This window comes from Marmota flaviventris, chromosome 1, assembly GCF_047511675.1.
Source record: "Marmota flaviventris isolate mMarFla1 chromosome 1, mMarFla1.hap1, whole genome shotgun sequence".
In the NCBI taxonomy this organism is placed as follows: Eukaryota; Metazoa; Chordata; class Mammalia; order Rodentia; family Sciuridae; genus Marmota; species Marmota flaviventris.
In genome coordinates this window covers 190,282,567-190,302,583 of record NC_092498.1, presented here as the reverse complement: position 1 = coordinate 190,302,583, position 20,017 = coordinate 190,282,567, and the positions used below count along the sequence as shown (strand labels likewise).

The 20,017-nt window shown below is 40.6% G+C and overlaps 1 protein-coding gene across 2 annotated transcripts in view; it reads right to left on the bottom strand.

Annotated features, from left to right (window-relative positions):
- Tgfbr2 (transforming growth factor beta receptor 2) overlaps nucleotides 1-20,017 on the bottom strand; it is an 82,864-nt gene that overhangs the window by 25,658 nt on the left and 37,189 nt on the right. For both annotated transcript variants that reach the window (XM_027932616.2, XM_027932615.2), the window contains one exon: nucleotides 17,085-17,275. In XM_027932616.2, coding sequence (XP_027788417.1) covers nucleotides 17,085-17,275 — 191 coding nt within the window. The remainder of the gene's footprint in view (nucleotides 1-17,084; nucleotides 17,276-20,017) is intronic.

Sequence of the window (20,017 nt, the reverse complement as noted above, 5' to 3'; positions counted from 1 at the left end):
TACGTTCTCCTTGGTTCTTAACTAAGAACAACATACAAATATGTATCTTTTCCCTGCTGGGGAAGAAAAGCTTTTCCATGGGGAGAACCCCCCAAATCTTTCTTTTCTGAAAGACTATTCCATTGCCTATCACATAGTAGGGCTTAAGACATAATTGTTAAACTACTGGAGTCTTCCACACATAGTCTCTTATTATAGAACATCAAACTAGATAAAACTCTAGGTGGAATTTCCCTAAGTTTCATAAAAAAAAAAAGAAGTTCAACACTATAATATCCACTCTTCTCAGCCTGAGCACTGTGGATAGAAATCAGTGCTTCTGTGAATTCAAATGAGCAAAAGTTAAACCTCCAATTTTCTGTAACCTTTAACTAAAATTTAACATTTCCCAATATTGGGTTTACCTATGATTTTGTCACCAATAGAAACCACTGATTTTTATGCCATCTATGTTTGTTACAGGTGCCTGGACCTATTGCTTACCTGCATCACTTAGACCTTTCAATATTTTCAGATCTGCTGCCAGTTAGATCCTGATAAAGCGCTACTAAATAAAGACATAAGTATCCAAATTCATTTTTTTAAATATTTGGTCACTGTATTTCAATATAAATTTTTTTTCTTTCAAATCCTAAGAATTATATTTTGTGCATTTGAAAACAGCATTCCAGGAAAGAGTCTGGAGGCTTCAGCCATCTAAGAAGTCCATAGTACACACACACAAAAAGCCAAGTACCCTCGGCAAAGTGAAGGCATTTGACTCTGGACTCTCTGCCAGGCTTGCCTCAGAGCAGATTTTGAGATTCATCAGTTTCTCTGGGAAGTTAGTAGCTACTGCCAATGGTAGATCTCCCTGGTTTGCTGAGTGTGTTCCGCCGGAGCAACTACGTCATCAGCCAGAGCTTGTGTCAAGTGTGTGAAGGGAGCTCTGTAGTGAACTGGGAAGCCCTCTTTCAAATTCTTCTCACGATAATAAAGATAAGTAAAGCAGCATGTGCTTTATGGGACCAGAAACTGAGTGGTTCATCTTATAAACATCATCTCACATTACTTCCCTAGCAACCCTACAAGTTATGCTGTTACCCCATTTTACAGGGGAGAGTATGGAGTTTGGATGCTGCTGCAATATCCTTACCAAAGTAAAATTCTTACCAAAGTAAATATTCCTACCAAGTAAAAGCTTCTCCCTAGTAGATGCTCAATACATAAATGAATGCTGTCCTTTTAAATTTGTAATTAACATAATAACTAGAGACAGGAAGTTCCTCCTTCCCCTTAGCCTATCTCTCTTTAGCACAGTTTCCTTCTTTGGGTCTTGGCCAGTTACATATATATTCTGTTACTTTTGGGGAATATGTTGGTGTGTGAACATCTTTATAATTAAGGCATCCATGACAATGTCACAAGAAATCTCTCTGCTTCTCCCATGACATTCATTAGTATACCAAGGGACTGACATGTGCAGAAAACCATCACCTAGTGTCTTGGTGATGTTTGGCTCCAAACACTTTTATTGTGGAAAATTTGCCAAAGTCTCTCAACCATTAAAGCAAGAATGCACTTCTCAAAGTCATTCATGTTGGTTTGGTTTTTATCAAGACATATTAACTAATCCACTTAGGCTTTTTTTTTTTTTCCGTTAAAGAGGTTAGAATCTTTTGGAAACTCTATCAGATTGGGTCATCACTTAAAGGAGTCTGGGAGCAACCTGTTTTCATTGTCTCCTGAGTGCGTGCGAGCATGCATGGATGTGCACTCTTGCTTAAGTTAGAAGTCAACTTGTTTATTTTTCAGTCACACCACAGGAAAGTATGCCATGGGATTTCCCCTTGAGGTTTCTGTCCATTTTTTTTTTTCTTTTAATTTTCTTTCTTTTTCTTCTTCTTTTTTAATAGCATGCTAACATTTATCTTTTAGAGACCAAAAAGAAAGGGAGGAAACAAAAGGAATTTGACATTTGTCTTTCAAAAAAATATTTATTTATTAAGGCTCTGACATTGGCAGATGGGTCCTTATTTGCAACTAAGTCTGGCCTCTCTGTGTGGGACATCCGTGGTTGGAAATTTTCAGTTATTCAATAGTCCTGCGGGTGCATTGCTAGGGAGACCGTGGGGTGATATGGGAAAAAACAAAGGCTCCGAAGATATTCAGACCAGCCAGGCAGCTGTTGAGTGAATCACTCTAACTTTTCATTTCTTACCCCTAAAAGGAGACTAATACTTGGAAAGAGGATTCTGAGAGCAATTATACATTTGAAGTTCCTGACAAAGAGCCGGTGCTTACAAACAACAGCATGGAGTTCCCTCTTCCCCATTCCCAAATCTTAAGGGGATTTGAAAGCCCAGGAACAAGGTTCCTTAGCCCAGCGGCAAGGCATGACCTCTATTAATTACTGTTCTGATTTTTCTCTTGTAAAAAACTATTTTAGATTCTGAAATAAAACACAAATACAGAAAAGTACATAAAATGAGTATCTAGAGTAGTGAATTATTATAAGGTAAATGCTTATTACCCACTGGTCAGGTCAAAAAATATGATTGCCAGCCACCTCAGAAGTCCCTTCATGTTCCCCAGCCAATCAGACACCTCCCTGCCTCCCTCCCTCCAAGAGTAACTACCATTTCCAACTTTTATAGTTATCATACCCTTGAGTTTTTAAATCAATGGCTTTATCATCCAAGGTGTATCTCCAGTTTCCTTAGTAATAATATCTCAGAACACACATGTAGAGTTTGTTTTTTGTAGGATTATGTTTTTAAAAAAATCCCACAATAAGACACCAGTAAAATCCTTACAAAAATATTTAATCACAATATAATCGAGTAAGAAACATCAGACAAATCCAGAACGTGCCTCTATAAAAATAAACTGCCTAGCCTGTTCAAAGTCAATGTCATAGAAAAAAAGCACACTACGGAGGCCAAACAATCAAATTTATTGTGTGGCCCTTGACTGGATTCTAAATTTAACTGACAACAAAGACTTGTAGCTCTGAAGAAATGTGAATAATGGACTATAATATATCCGTGTATAATATGTCCGTATATGATACACATGTATGTGTCTGTGAGTGACATGCACACACACGTACATCTATACACACTTATGCACACATACACACAGAAAAAGAAAAGAAAAAAAGAAACTCCAAGTTATGACACTATATATATATATATATATATATATATATATATATATATATATATATATGGTTTACATGTGTGGAGTTGAAAGCTCTTACCACCATCTTCTGCATCTCTAAATATTTTGTTATTCAAAGTATGGTCTCAGGACCAGAGGCACCATCACCTGAGAACCTAGTGGACATGTTGAATCTCAGCACTGTATTAACAGTTCTACTAAATCAGAATCTGCAACTAAAAGTTCCTAGGTGATTCATTTACACATTAAAGCTTCAGAAGTACTGTTTGAGCCAAAAATAGAGTAAGTTCCTTGGTATTCTGCCAGTTCCTTGATGCTCTGCCACAGAGATGCTTCCCTCTCACAAAGAAATTTTTAGCGGAATTGTCTGCAAAGTGCTGGTACAACTATATTCAGTAGTAGGCAATAAAAAATGGTCCATGAGAATTTTCTAGTCAATTAACTAGCGGAGAAGTGTAGAATGAGATATGATTCCCCATTCATCATCTCAATAAAAAGAAAACAAATTCAAGCAAACAATAAAAATCATTTTAATTAAACAACAGGACAGAAAGCTCACTAGGCATACAGAATTTAATTTAACTCCCAGTATATTGGCAGCACTGTTAAACTTTCTGGACAGCCTGAGAATATTTTTTCCCTAAATGATGGAAGAAGGCTTCTCCCCATGTGATAGTTTTATTACAGTTGTATGTATTTCAAAATTCATTTATTCCCCCTACCACATAGTCTCCTTTGTATTATTCTCTTCTTGACTCTCACCTCAATAAATGAATCTTACATGTAGACTAATCTGTACCACAACCTCTCCTAGACTATTCATGAGAGGTAGAGGTAAAAAAATGGTTGAAATATTTCTATAGAGGGACCCTGCCCCTTTATGCTGAACTGGGATAAAGGCTAGACATTAGGATATTAAAAAAACAAAAAAAAAAAAACAAAGGCCAAATGTTTTCTCTGGCAAGCAGATGCTGATCCATAAAGGGGGTGGGGTGTAGGTAGGGAAGAATGGAGGAACTTTGGATTGGGCAGAGAGGGGAGTGAGGAGGGAGGCGGGTATGGGTGTGGGAAGGAGGATGGAATGAGACGGACATTATTACCTTATATATGTGCATGATTACACAACCACTGTGACTGCACCATGCACAGCCAGAGGAATGAGAAGTTGTGCTCCATTTGTGTACAATGTGTCAAAATGCATTCTACTGTCATGTACAGCTACTTTAGAACAAATTTTTAAAAATAAAAGAAAGACAAAGCCATGTGAGGAAATTAAAACACACACACACACACACACACACATGTATTTCTGTACTTGTACTTTTTTGTCATCATGCTGCTGATCTCCAAAAGGAAAAAAAAAAAGACAACAAAATAATTCCTTGTTTTATGAGATGAGAGCTATTAACCTCCTATTGGACATTAAATCCCTCTCTGGAAATCATTTCTTTTTCAAGCTGAACATCCCTCTTTCAATTCATTTTTCCAAAGATATATTTATCAGACTCTAAAGTCTGACAAATTCATCAGACTCTAAAATCGACCTCCTTCGTATGTATCATCCAATAAATGTTAGGATCCTTTTCTATGTATAAAGTCATCTGTTCTCTGAAACTCTTCTTGCTCTCCAAGATTCCCCGTGCTGTGTCTTGCTCAACCCAACTACAACACCTGGAACTACTCTGAGCAGCAGAGACTACCATAGGATTACGCCTCCTCTTCCCATGAGCACAGTTTAGGACAAATGATTATTTGCTTTTTCTGTTATTTTGTTTTGATGCTTTTGACCAGAGCGTCCTGAATTGAGGATGACCTTAGATCACCTCTAAACCCCTGGGTCTTGAACACCTGAACAGATAGATAGTGAGCCAGCTGATAACTGCTCCTCTGCAATGGATCCTTTGGACCTACATGTCTGATTTTACATCTGCCTGTTAGATTTCAGGAAACCGATCATTTCAGGAAGCTAAAACCCTGATTCTGTGTTTGTTGGTTTTGGCACCCCTTCTACTACACTTTCCATGCTTTGTGTTGTGCCTTGGATTTTTATAGATCCTTGCTACTTCTGTTGCTGTGATTTTAGAAGGAGGTAAACCAGAGGGCCTACATGATTCCAGGCTTTGCCCAAGAAATGATGACATGTAGGTTCTTCCATCGGCAGAAAGTCAAGTTTGACATCGGTTATTTGGAGTAGGTTTTTTTTTTTTTTTTCCATTTTCTGCTTTGCACTCATCTTCTATTAAGTTTGGATTTTGTTAAGGTCCTCCACCTGTCCTGATTACTTAATTCTTTTTCTTGCTGCTTCTCTATGGGACTCTCATGTACTCAGGAAATCCCCAAACAGAGATATCTTTCTTAAGTTATTTTAGGATGTCCTCCAGTGGGGAGACAAGATTATTTAGAAATGTATATTAATTATTCCCAGTATCAATACTGATCTCTACAGCACATCTTCATTTTTCTGGCTTTTTACATAAACGACAGTGCCCTGCAGTTCCTTCTCACTGAGCATTTTTACCTCCTAAAACCATGCATGCCGCCTTGCCTTCCCATTACCACTGTGCCATTGCCAAGATGGTAGCACCAAACTCTGCCACCCAGCCTTTCAGCCACCTGCTTTGCTTTGATGCATCCTTTAATCAGGGCTCAAACCTCAGATGTCTATTGCTAATAAGGTCCTTGCCCTTGATCTGAACCGAGTGCTTGGAAATTGTTGAAAACACAACTGTCTGGTGTCATAGCATCCTGTTACTGCTGGGGATGGCTTGCACAGGTGTTTGTCTCCTCCTCTCACCTTAGAAGGCTGTCTCTCACTCAGCTCCTTCCTGTGCTGGCTGCCATTCTCTAATTGATACCATCCCTTTCCAGGTTACATGGGGAGCGTGATGAAAAATATAACGGAGTTTGGTGGAACAAACTGCCTTGAGCCCAGTGGTTTCCAGTGTTGGCCGCATACTGGAATATCTTGGGGTATTAAAAAGAAAATTCCTGATTCCAGACTCCAGACCAATTAAGTCAGAAACTGCAGGAGTAAGACCTAGTTAATGAGTCGTTTTTAAAGCTCCTCAGGTGTTTCAGTATGCAGCCATAGCTGGGAGTGACTTCTCCAGATTGGCAAGAGAAACAACTATTTTGAATCGGATGGGGCCTTGAAAAATGGAAGGAAGGGAAGGTATTCTAATGACAAAATTTCAGATCAATTGTTCTTGATATTAGAACCAACTGTATGTCCTAATGAGGATTAGAAAAGCAACTAGGATTTGTTGCTTTAAAAGTTAGCATTCATTTTTTCTTTAAAAAATAGGCATAATTATTGATGGTAAAATTGATACTTCACATAATTAGCAACATGCAGGAGTGACTAGTATCAGAAAAGAGCTCCCAAAGGCAAGATGGCCAGATGATCAAGTGGTAGTACATAGAGCCTCTGGAGGTTAGTGTGGGAGGGGAAGTTTCACAGTGTTCAGCCCTGAGTCTTCTTTCCTGCTGGGACACTGGGACTCTAACATTAAAGCAGCAGGAAGAGTCTCAGTAGACCCTTTTGCCATCACCCATGGGTGTGGAGTTTATGGGACACATGGGCCATTACTGGAAACATGGGACTATAGACAAATCACCAGTCTAGCTGCAATGCTAGCCTCAGGGGTCCCATTGCTTTATAGGCCACTCACATACAGTGGATGAACTCGAGACTGTCTGTGTCCACAATGGATTCCATTCTGCAGTGATTCATGTCAGAAAGAGGTTCTAGGGTACACACATTCACAACCAGCAACCACATCTGGCCTCAGTACATCTCGGTTTACTTTGAGGCTCAGGGAAAATAAATCCACAATAGTGAGTTTCTTTGCTTAAGACACTGCAAATACATTCTAAGCTTCGCTTGACTGAGTCAAAATGCCCTCCTGCACGCACCATCTTTATTATCTCCTTGGCCAAACATGGGCCATTTGAAGGATTCACAATAGGCTTGGGAGCCAAAGTTTGTTCATATCCAAAAGCTCCTTCAGCTCTGAGTCATCCCCTCAAATAACTGATTTCTTTTCCCAGGGATAAGATGAGTAACTTTAATTCATAATTTTCTTCCACTTCTAACAACTTTTCTCAACCATATTTCCACACCTATTTTTTTTTTTTCTTGTGCATTTAGACCAGAAAGTAAATTCTGGTCTGTATCTCTCAAAATAAAAATGCACAGCTGGCAAGCGACTGTTCTGGAGAGTGAGCGCACGATTCAAAGGCAGCACACCCAGAATCCCCCAGAGGTGCCAACACATGGTGACTTCTTCTCATCTCTTATAGGCAAGAATGAAGAGCTTCCCTGGAGAAGTCAGCTCCCTAATGAGAAGGGTGGGCAAACACAAACCAGTATTTAGGAGTCAGGAGACACATTTCTAAGTCTTCCCTTCCTCAGAAAGCAATGCAAATCATAAAGTGCCCGAGGCACGTGATCGATATCAAGAGTGGGCTTGCTGGATGGTGTGAGGCAACGCCATTAAGGTCGCAATAGGTCCAGGGGGAACCAGCTAGCTGAGATGTTCTGCTAGCAAGTTAAACATAGACAGGAAACCGCGCGTCTGATACTGTTAAAAAAAAAAAAAAAAAAAAAAAAAAGCATTTGTCTTCCTGCCAGAGTGAGGCTTGCAAACCAGAGAGGCTGTTTTCATTTAAAAGAAATTCTACAACAATGAAACTTTGGGGCCAGGAGAAGTCCTCTCCTCCTTCTTTCTCTCAGCTTCTCAGGTTAGAGGGTTTGCATCAACAGTAGAGAAGCTGAAACCCACACAGAGCTTGCAGGTCATCAACAGGATCATTGGGTGACATTTGATGTACATTTGATGGTCTGCGTCCCTTGTTAACCACATAGGTTAAACTTTGAGTCAGAAGTGGTTTCTAGCGTCCTGGTTTCTGAGCTAGTTAGATGCAACTGATAAAATGACTTATAATCCTATCCTGTTCCAAAACAGGAAAAAAAAAAAAAAGAATCATGTGCAGTTACTAATAGACACAGTAAGAGATAATAGGGGAAAAAGTCAAAATAGGAGCCAAAATTATGACAAGTGGAATGTAAACGCAAGAAAACAGGGTAAAACAAGAAAGAAAGGATGATATTAGTATACAGAATGCATGAGACCGGTTTTTGTAAATGAGTTTGTACTGAAGCAAGGTCACGTTCAATCTTTTACATACTGCCTGTGGCTGCTTCAACAGAAGAGAAGCTGCAATAGGGAATCTGTACTTTGCAGAGTTGGAAATATTTATTATCCAGACTTTTATCAAAGAAGCCTGCTCATCCCTTCTCTCTACCCTCAAAGTATCCCTATGATCAGAAGCAAACAGCTCCTCACAAGGAGAACAATGTTTCCAAAACAGCTAAAAGAAATGTCTCCTGGCTTCCTCCTTATGAAGATAACGATGCAATGTGGTGAACAGCATCCTCCACAACACTCTCTGAGGGGAACACAACACTTTGATTTGCTTAGGATGGATGGCACCTAAACATAACTCCTATGGGAAAAATTCAGGAAGGAGGTGAATACACTCATCTAATAAAAGCCAAAGACAAGCCAGGCATGATGGTGCACATCTGCAATCCCAGAGACTCAGGAGGCTGAGGTGGGAGGATTGCAAGTTCAAGGACAGACACAGCAACTTAGTGAGGTACTAAATAACTCTGTGAGACCCTGTCTCAAAATAAAATACAAAAAAAGGGCTGGGATGTAGCTCAGTGGTTAAGCACCCTTAGATTCAATCCCTGATACCAAAAAAAAAAAAAAAAAAAGCCAAGAAAAGATATTTGAATCTAGTGGAATGACAGTAGCATTTTGCAGCCAAAATTTATCAAATGTGCCAGGTATTCTTCTAAGTTTTCTACCTAAACGAATTCATTTATCTTCACAATAATCCTATTCAAGGTACTTACTATTTTTACCTCCCATTTTTCAGAGGGGAAACTGAAGTGAAGCTGTTCATCTAAAGACCACTCAGTTTGTAAAGGAATGAAGTGGGACTTGAACATGGGACGACCTTGTTTTTTAACCCCTACACCACTGTATCGTCTCCAATGAGCATCCTGCTGACCATCATGTAGAATCCTTCATCCTCATAGACATGGGGCCAGTGGAGACCTGAGGTTACAATTCTTCCATGAATGTGCCAGAATGATAATCTGGGCTGCCATTCGGCGCACAGTAGCCTCTTGTGTGAGGTGTGTAGCCTCCCAGAGGCATAAGACTGATAAGAAGGCAACACCCTGCCACCACAGGAACGTTCAAGAGTCAGGTGCTCCTTGAAATGGGGACAATATTCTCTGAGTCTTCTCTGGACAAAGGGAAGGGAACCAATGCCGAGATCCTAGGAAAACCATGCTCCTCGCCAGAGACCCATTTCTTTGTCAATGAAAAGTCTGGATGAGATAATTTCAGTGGTTTCATTTCAGCCTAAAAATGTTATGACTCTGTAAAACAAGACACCTGAAAATGATTAGCACAGGTAAATACAACCCAGGGCAGCCCTCATCTCTACATCGGTTCTCTGAGCTCCCTCTTCCTGGGCCACAGGGATGGTAGCACCTTGCCTTCACTTCAGTTAAGGATGGAGTGAGTGGGCCCCTGGCCTTAATGCCAATCTACTCAAAGTACAGGACTTGAGTCCAGTACTAATTCCCCTTCCTGCACTCCGCCGTGCCTCTAATTTCTAGAATGAGCTGTTTGGCTCTAAGTTAGGAGAAAAGGTAGGATGGTGGGAAACCTAGTCATTTGGGAACTGGAAGTATCCAGAAACACACCTCCTTTAACCCTTTAATTCCCCATGGATTATATTCTTGCTTTCTGCAGCAGATAAACAAAACCAAACAACTGCAGGGCAAAACAATTCAGCTGAACTCTTTTTAATACCGCACTATTACTCCTCCAGGGTTAACAAATAGCATCCTTTTTGAACCAATTCGGAACAATACCTTGTACAATGCATCTTGAAAACATTCCTAAATGTCTTCTGGCTTTGGGACATACAGAGGGCAATCCCACAGGTAAACAAACACAAACATGACTATAGAAACAAAAGACGTTTACGAAGTCTGAAAAAATGTTCAATATCGCTAATCATCAAGGAAATGCAAATCAAAACCTCAATGACATATCACCTCACCCCAGTTAGAATGGCAATTATCAAAAAGACAAAAACTAACAAATGCTGGCAAGGATGGATCAGGGGAACTGTCAAATACTGCTGGTGGGAATATAAATTAGTCCAGCTATTATGCAAAACAACATGGAGATGGAGCTCAGTGGTACAGCGCTTGCCTAGTACGCACATGACATGGCCTTGGGTTCAATCCTTAGCATGGCAAGAAAAAAAAAGCAGGAGGGGAAATAGCAATATAGAGGTCCCTCAGAAAACTGGAAATAGAACTACCAGTTATATCCCCAAAAGTACTGAAATTAGTATGTCAAAGAGACATCTGCACCCATTTGTTGATAGCAGCACTATTCACAATAGCCAAGACATGGAATCAACCTAGGTGTCCACTGATGGATGAACAGATAAGGAAAATGTGTTATCTATACATAATGGAATACTATGCAACTAAAAAATAATCAAATCCTGTCATTTGCAGTAACATGGATGGCACTGGAGGACATTGTATTCAGTGCAATAGGTCAGGCACAAAATGACAAATGCCAAGTCTTCTCACTTATGTGTGGAAACTAAAGTGTTGGTCTCACAGAAGTGGAAAATAGGAAGAATGGTTGCCCAGAAGGGAATAGAGAGAACAGATGATTAACCGGAGGAGGGGTGCAGTTAAATAGAAGAGCTTCTTTCTAATGTTCCATGGCACAGCAGGGTAATTATATTTGTACAATAATTAATTGAATATTTCAAAATAGCTAGTAGAGAGGATTTTTCACAACACAAAGATGTGATAAATGTCTGTGGGGATATGCGAATTAGACATTGCACATTATGTACATGTGTTGAAATGTCACACTGTACCCCATAAATATGTACAATTACTATGCATAGATTCAAAATAAACATATTTTTTAAATGTTTACAGATAACGGGTCTCATCTTCTGTACCCAGATCTACACTAGAACAATACTTGTGAAGTACATAAAAAAGACCTGCACATCACAAAAGAGTCCTGGGACATAAGTAAACTGAGTAAAGAATACTTAGCTCATTTCAAAATGACCACATGGGTAAGGTCAAATTTATTCCTCTTCAGGGAGTTTATAGCATGAAATTAACAAGACTCACGTCTCTGGTTTCTTCCTTCCTGGGCAAGTTCACAACAGTGCCTCTCCCACTTCAGTGTGCTAACAGAATACAAGGCCCTTGTCTTAGGGTTGATGATGATACTAAAGGCCCAGGAGGCCCTGAGGTTGAGGCTCCCCTTGACTCTGCAGCTGCTGATCTGCAGGCCCTCCAAGCATCAAGGGTCACCACCACGCTGGAAGAGGTGTGTCCTTTGGCATGAAGTGCTCCCCTGCCCAGGTTGCAACAAGGTAAGACAGGAGACCTCTACTTTGTGCCAGCTGCAGTGCTGGGTGCTCCTGTGCATCATTTCCTTGAATCTACCCAACCTCTGGATGCCATTATCAGCACTAGCTGGCCAGCAGAGGAGTGGACACTCAAAGAAAAGGCCACATGGCCCTGAGCTAACTTTCCGCTGAAATAAAGAAGAGGGGATGACTCCCTTTGGAAAGTAGAGAACTGCGATTACTCTAATCACTGATCTGAAAGGCACTTGTGAGTTGTTCCAGTTTTATTTAGCTGCTTCCTGCTGTGATTCTGAGTCAAAACAGGAACAACGTGCCTAATTTGTTATATTATCCAACAATGTCAGGGATGTGGTTAGCTTTGATTAGAAATCCTAGACTCAGCATGCTCCTCTTGCCTCTGTGAAGGCATGTGGAGAAAAAAGAGAAACTGGATGAAGCAGGGATTAAAACAAAGCAAACCCCTCCAAAATGCTTGTGCTGCGGTACCTTGGTGTCTGAATGCTCTGCTTGCAGAGCTTGGGCAAATCCAACCATAAACTTCAATGCTGAAATAGACCTACAGCCTACACAGGCCCCTGGCTTCCTGCTTTCAGACAAGTCCCAAATCCCTTCTAAAAAAGGATGCAGATGACATTAACAGCTAAGGGACAATGACTGCTTACCCTGTGCCAGGTACTGCTGTAAGAACTTTCTATTAATATATTCAATTCTCACAGCAACACCTCTGGCCCCTTTCGAATGTCCATTCTATAGATAAGAGGACCGAGGCAAGATCGTGGCATGTCACTGTATGAACAGCACAGCTAAGAAGCAATAGAATAGGCCCTAAATCCAGGACACCTGCCTCCAGCTATCACTCCTGACCACTGTACTAGACTGTTTCTTTTTTACCTAAAATCACATAAACCATCTCCTTACCCAGAGTACTTCAAATTAAGTGACTTTACCACACTGAAGATATAACTTATGAAATGAATAAAACAATAATTGTATTTGACTCTGCAAGGTTCAGTGGGAGATCAATACCTACAATCGGTCTTTGCAAAGTGGCTGTGTCATTTGCAAGTAAACAGGGCAACTGTTTGCTCAGGATTTCTTTCCTCTTCCACATCCCTATGCAGGACTTCAGTTCTCCTGCCTAACAGGTGTTATCTGCTTGACAGCCATCAGCAGACCATTAGTAATGATCAATCCAGACACCTTCTCTTCTAATATGAATGTTACATTTTAGTGAGTATGGGGGTTGACTCTAAATAGTCTTTTGGCAAGAGGGAATCTTCAGAAACCAGAAAGGAGAAGGGACTTTTAGCTGGGTAGTTGTGAAGAGCAGACCCCCACCTGCTTTAGTGATTCTTCTTCTCCTGACTGTCTCCTCTTGAGCCACTGTAGAGAGGAACCATCAATTACAGCACAAGTCCCCACTGGGGGATTGCAATGGTAAAAGGTGGCATCTTGTTCCAAGAGAAAACCAGCAAGATCTCCTTAAACTCTTTTATTCTAGAACAATGGTTTGCAAACTCAAGAAAATGAACAACACCTTTATGTAATCTGTTCCTTCTACTTAAGTTTAGTATATGCAGCAGGTGAAGGAGAGCTACCGTGTGTGTGTGTGTGTGTTTGTGTGTGTGTGTGTTATTTGCTTGTTTTCCTAGACCCAACTTAGGTGTCTAGAGGCAGAGGACCACAACAACATCTTGTCATCGGAGGCTGGGGTGTACCCCTGGTGCCCATTCTTCAGAAGATTTAAGTCATGGCTCCTTGGTTAAGTATTTTAATTGGAAGTCAGAAAATACAGGAAGGAAGCAAAATACATTTTAAAAATAAGAACAAAAATCCCAGTGGTAACTGTAAAAGGGCATGAGGAAATTTACTATATTGTGAGTCACAGAAATGTTCCCTATCTTGATTGTGGCAGCAGTTACACAGCTGCATACATTTACCGCAGTTCAGCAACTCCACTTTCTGAAAGGGTGAATTTTATGTTATGTAAATTATATACCAATGAATTTGACTTTTAAAAACATCTCAGTGATATGCTTTGCCACATTCAGGATTTATCCATAATTCCATGCAGAAAAATCTCACTGGAAGAATGGATGATCAACTACTAACAATGGCTCCCAGGCAACAGGAGATCAGGGGATAAACCCAAAGGAAGGCTTGCTTTGCCTGTCCATATCCTATTTGGTAGCATTTGATTTTTTTTTTGTCATGTAAATGTATTATCTGACTAGAAAACAGAGAAAAAGATACAGAGAGATAAAAGAAGGAAGAGAGAGGAGGGGAGGAAATGGAGGAAAGAAGAAAAACTCTCATAGGCTTTAATGCCACCCATAGCCACCTTAGCTTAGCCACCCCCTAGCTGCCTGATCCTGGACAAAGTGTTAAACATTTTAATCTGTGTTTTCTCCTCCCTAAGTAAGGATGCTACCAGTCCCTACCTCCGAGGGAGGTGGAATAAGGTAAACCCTGGGAAGTCTTCTACCCCACACAATAAAAGGGTATTTTCTCTGAGTAGTAGCTATCATTAAGAGCAGCAACAAAAATTAAAATCTACATTTAAGAAGAAATTATTGGGGCTTAACTATTTTCCCTTACATATTTAAGAAAAGAAGTAAGGACGGTTGCCTCTCTCAGTATCCATGAGGGATTGGTTCCAGGACCCCTGTGGATACCCAAATCCTCCAATGCTCAGGTCTCTCATATAAAATAGTATAGTATTTGCATTTAACCTAAACACATCCTTCCGTATTTTCATCAGCTCTGGATTACTAGAATACCTAACAGGAGTTATGTTGTTGTGCTCTATTGTTTAGGGAACAATGACAAGAAAAAAATGTCTGTGTATATTAAGGATGGACACAATATATATTTTTTTAACATTATCAGCCCATGGTTGGTTGACTCCATGGCTGTAAGACCCACAGATACAGAATTCTGACTCTAATTAATTTTTGTTCTATGGCCACAGATCCAAAATCCGGCAACAAGCACAAAGTACTAAACTACCAATAACACAGTGCGATGTACTCCATAGCTTCTGTGTTTATCACCTTGTTCCACGTGGAGAGGAGAAATAAAAATTGCTTGTGGAGTTTTCACTTCTCAGTGATGTATAAAGAAGTGGCAGTGGTAACAAGAGGAGAGATGGTGCTCCTGATACCTGCTCTTTTAGGCAGGGGGAGAAATATACCAACACAGAGAAGAGAGATGTTTACAAAGCATCTCCACCCCACCCCCACCCCGGAGCACTGCAGACTCTGAAATCACCCAGACATCTGAGTCACCTGCTGTTAGGGCTCTTGTGGGTCCTACAATGCGAAATTGACTTTATGCTGATTCTCTCACCTCAAAAGGAAAGAAAGATTAGTCTGATAATGAATAAGAAGGAAAATATGAACGAATGCCTATGATCCTTATCTGAGTTGAATGAAATACACTGAAAACTACAGTCACTGCTATCCAAAGGGCTTACTGTAAAATACATATCCATCTTACAGGCCATTTATCAACTTTTGTCCTTCTGGATGAAATTAACTCCCCCATTGTGAACATGCCAATATGCAGAAGGAGAGAGAAGTTTTATAGATGGCAATAAACTTGCCTGGATTTTCTATTAGGCTTGGCCTGGCTTTCTTTCAAAAGGAAGTGGACACATCAAGCCAGGATAGAGTGATTGTCATCTGTTCACCTCTTCCCTCATGACTCAAATCACATAGAAACAGAAGAAAAATTATAAGATGAGAAAACATGTAGGAGGAGCGATTTTGGTGAATGTTGTGCTGATAAGATGATTATTCCAATTTTAGGGCATTGAGTCATTGGCATAGGTGGACAGCCAAACAGAAAGAGAGGGACACTGCAGCAGGCAAAGGACACACAAAAAGAAAGAGCTGGACGTGCAGAGCTGCTGGGTCCCACACACAAAGCATGAGAATATGTCTTTCTCCAAGTCAGGTGGCGTGTACTTTCCAAAATCCAATGTTTATAATTGAATCAAGCCTATTTTCATCTAAACTAACATTTCCACTATGAATCTACTTCCTAAAATCAAGAGAATATTATTTTCACTATCAGGCCGACAAAAGTAAAAGACTTATTAATGTCCAGTGCTGGAGAGGGTGCAGAGAAATCCATATGCTCAAATATCTCTTTTGGGAAAGAATAATTTGACAGCAGTTATCTATATTTTAAAATGTGCATACGTTCTGATCCTGAAATTTCACATCTAGCAAGCTGTTTTATCAAATTATTAGCACAAATGTACAAGTTTTTTTTTTTCTTTTTACAAAGAAACTTGATGCAACATTAAACAGAAAACTGGAGATACCTAAACCATCTTCCAAAAGGGGAATGGTTAGGTCAGTCACATAAGGTGACCACAGATTATGGAATTCTAGATAACAATTAGAAGGTATGAAGTATATTTATATGTACTGCTTTGTCTAGAAGGAACTGTGAAAGTGGCTAATTAAAAAAATGTAAAATTTTATGTATAGTATAATCACATATTTGAACTAAAGATAGTTAAAATGGATGGACAGGTGGATGAATGATGGAAGGATGGAGAGATGGATGAATGGAGGGAAGTAGGGAAGAAAAAAAAGGGTGTAGGAAGAGACAGGAAAGAGGGAGAGCCAATAGGAATGAACAATAGAGATGTTTGCATCCAGCAAACTGTCAATATAGATTAACTCTTGGTTTGGAAGTGAGGGGGGGTGAGGAAAATGTGCTTTGATCTTTAATTGTCACACACTGTTGGATTGTTTGGATTTTAGATAAAAACATATACTGTATTTGTAATGAAAAAAATATCAAACTTTTTTTTAAGTTCAGGGGCTAGTTTGTGTTCTTTTCAAGTTGAGTGAATGCTGAACTTCAAAGATGGAGGCTTATGTCTAGACTCTCCCTGGCTTCTTGGGCAAAACTTCGAGTCATTATTTTCCCACTGTATTCCAATTCTTCTCTTAAATGGGACCAATGACAAGACCTGTTAGACAAATCCCAGGGATGGCACATTAAAGCGCTTCAGTCAATTCAAAGAAACCCTCTCCCAACACCACTACTGCCAAGTATCCAATAGTGCTCTTCAAATCTCTAGAATGGTGGTTCTCATATTTTATCTAAAACAGACTGTCTAACTCAGTAGTCTGGGGTGGCACCTAAGAATCGGCACTTCAGACAAATTCCCAGTTGATGCTGCTGCTGCTGCTGTGGCTCCAGGGAGCACACATTGAGAACCACTGAACTGGATGAAGGAAATTATCTGCCAAAGACAAAGGATCATGTGGACCTTCAAAAGCAGCTCCCACCAGATGAATGGGCTCATGATCCATTTGGCACAAACCCACTCTCCAGCATCAGCCTCAGATATTCAAGGAGCCCATGCAGAGCCTCAAGAGAAGAAAACTCACCTTCCGAGAAGATGATGTGGTCGTTGCACTCATCAGAGCTACAGGAGCACATGAAGAAAGTCTCGCCAAGCACTTTTTTTTCCTTCATAATACACTTTGGAGAAGCAGCATCTTCCAGAATGAATCCATGGTAGGTGAGCTTGGGGTCGTGGCAAACTGTCTCTAGTGTTATGTTCTCGTCATTCTTCCTCCTGGTGTGTAGCAGTTTGTTGGATGGGAGTGGGGAGAGAGAAGAATGAATGAATGAATGAATATGGTCTCTGGACAGAAAGGCAATCTGGTCTTTACAGTGACCACTCGTTCCTGTTCTCCACCATTAGTAGGCTCTCCCCTAATCTCCTGTATTTATTCCATTCTTTCCCGTTTTTCCCTTGCTTATGCTCAGAACCCACTTATGAGTATAAACATGATGGCTTCCTTAGGGACTGTCTTGCCGGAGAATATTACACATTAAGTCCTAATTGAATCATTAAAGGGGAAGGCACAGGAAAACATACAATTCCTTAGGTATACTCAGGATAATTTTAAACCTTCCATCCAGAGTGTACTGCAGGGCTCCCATCACACCCCTAGCTCATGTGACAGAATCAGGGGCCTGTCCAGCTATATGGTTTTCAGAAAGTATGCCAGGAAAGTGGTGGTAGATTCTCTTTTTTCTTTGCTGGGCCACAGGGCACTCTGTGTGAGAGGCATAGTCCATGTCAGCAGCTGGTTCTGCCAACAAAAGGAAAAAAAAAAAAAAAACAGTGCAGATGAAGAATTGTAGCTTCCAGAATTACAGAAAGGAGCAGGAGAGGAAGAAAAATTAATTAAAACACATGGGAAAGAGTTGCAGGTTGTTCTTCATCTACAGTGCAGTGCGATATTTTATGTTGTCATAAACGAATTATTTCTATGTTTAGAATCCCTTTGAACCACATATTTGCAGACTACTTCAGCGCAGGGCTCAGAGAATGTCTTATTTTGCACTTTTCTTGGGTTCTTGGAAATGCTCGGTTGGCTCTGTGTGTACCTTTACATTTAAAAACGACACAATTAATGAAAATTACAGACCTCAAAATAAAACTTCAGCATCCCTGGAAAAGGGCATCACCTCTCTAGCACTTTCTCTGCTTCCTTCAGGAATGTACCATCTTGGGAGACCTCAGACCAACAGAAAGGATGTCTCAGCCCATTTCAGATGCAAAATAACTATTCTCTTGAATGATAGTCTATATGTATAAAGGGAGCCTGAGGAAGAGCCAGGTAGCCTTAAATGATCACATAGGTCCGGTCTGTTTGCCAGTGGAGCCTTCCATGAGAAGGCTTCTGAGTGCTTGTAGGAGTTGACACATGGGTGACGAATGGGTGTGTATGTTAACACCTCCTCATCTCTTCACCCCCCCCCCCCACACACAATACTCTCAGAAAGGAAAATGGAAGGCAGATGAGAAGCAACTGGCAGCTAATACAGAGAGGTGGGGCCTTTCCCCTGAAGGAAACAGCACTTTGACAGAGCCACCTTCTTGGTTCCCACTTCAAGGACACTAAAGGTCAGTTAGTCAGCAGGGAGTTCAGAAGAGTAGGAATGTGGTGAAGCCAGAGCACCCCAACCAGGGAGAAGTGGTGTTGACATCCATGCAGCCCAGAGCTGACTCCCGCAGAGCACAAGTGCCCTTTGCAAAAGAGCTCAAGGGTCCTGGAACTAACTCTCCAGTGGGACCGCAGGGAGCAACCCCTTGCTAGGTAGATCCCTATTATTATAAGAAGAGGGACAATCAGAGTCCTTACTCAAGGCTGGCTATCAGGGAACTAAAAGAAACTAAATAAAATTTGGCAGGATCACACCACAAATAATTTACATTAAAAAAAAAAAAAACCTCCCCATCCTGAATCTCCAAGCTGTTGGGAAGTCTTTGCAAAAGTTGTGGACAAGAGCATCTGCCCTGCCCCCACCATTTTATGTGTATATGTTGTTTTTGTTTGTTTGGTAATAAAATGAAAGCAGGCTGAATCGTCTAAACTTCTAAAGAAAAGCATAGTGACTCTTCTTCATGAAGTTTCGAGAGGTGGAGGAAGGGCTTGTGAGCCAAGAAATAAAGCTTCTCTATAATCACTGTGCAGCTTTTTCAGAGTTTCTGGTTTTCCACCTTCTTGCTGCTGAGCGAGCTAAGATCGTAGAGAGAAAACAATTACAGAGCTTGGGTCTGAGTAAAGTCCTCAACTGATATCTCACCTATCCGTGAAACAGTGCTCTCTGCCAACAGAACTAAGTTTGAAAAACATCTTTGGAGAGAACTCAGCACAGGAAGGGAAAACTCAGTAATAACTCTATGTACAGATTTCTTTTTTTGTCTTGCAATATTTGCTCTGAGACACTGAACAGGCTGCCAATATCTACTGAAAGAAGAATCCCTATAATAAAATTTTGGTTCCAAAATATTTCCATACCTGGGAAAAGCTTAAGCATTTCACATGCAATGGCTATATAACCAATATTAGTCAAATGAATGAATCAAAGAATGAATGAAAACCATCACCAAAACCTATGAAAGCATTGGAACCTTCTCCATGGTAGAAGTCTTTCTGTTTCCACACTTGGCTATTTTTAAAATTGTCTCCTGTCTAGTTTGGGTTTCCTGGAAATAGACATTGAGGCTATGAGATTTCTGTGCAGGAGGGATTTGGAGATGCACTGGTAACACACTGAAGGAAGCAGTAATCACAGAGGGAGAAGTTCAACTGCAATGCATGTTGCAACAGAGGCCTCAGCTGATGCAACAGAAGCTCTGAAGCCAGAATAACTCTTAAAGTTGACCCAATGGAGGCAAGTGGCCAGAAATTTGAACCTCTGCATCACCAGCCCATGAGCTGGCTGCCTATGAGTGGGGTCCCACATGAATGGAGCAGCTCCTGTCAGTGGAGAAGAAGTCCCTGGAGGGATTCTCCCAGAC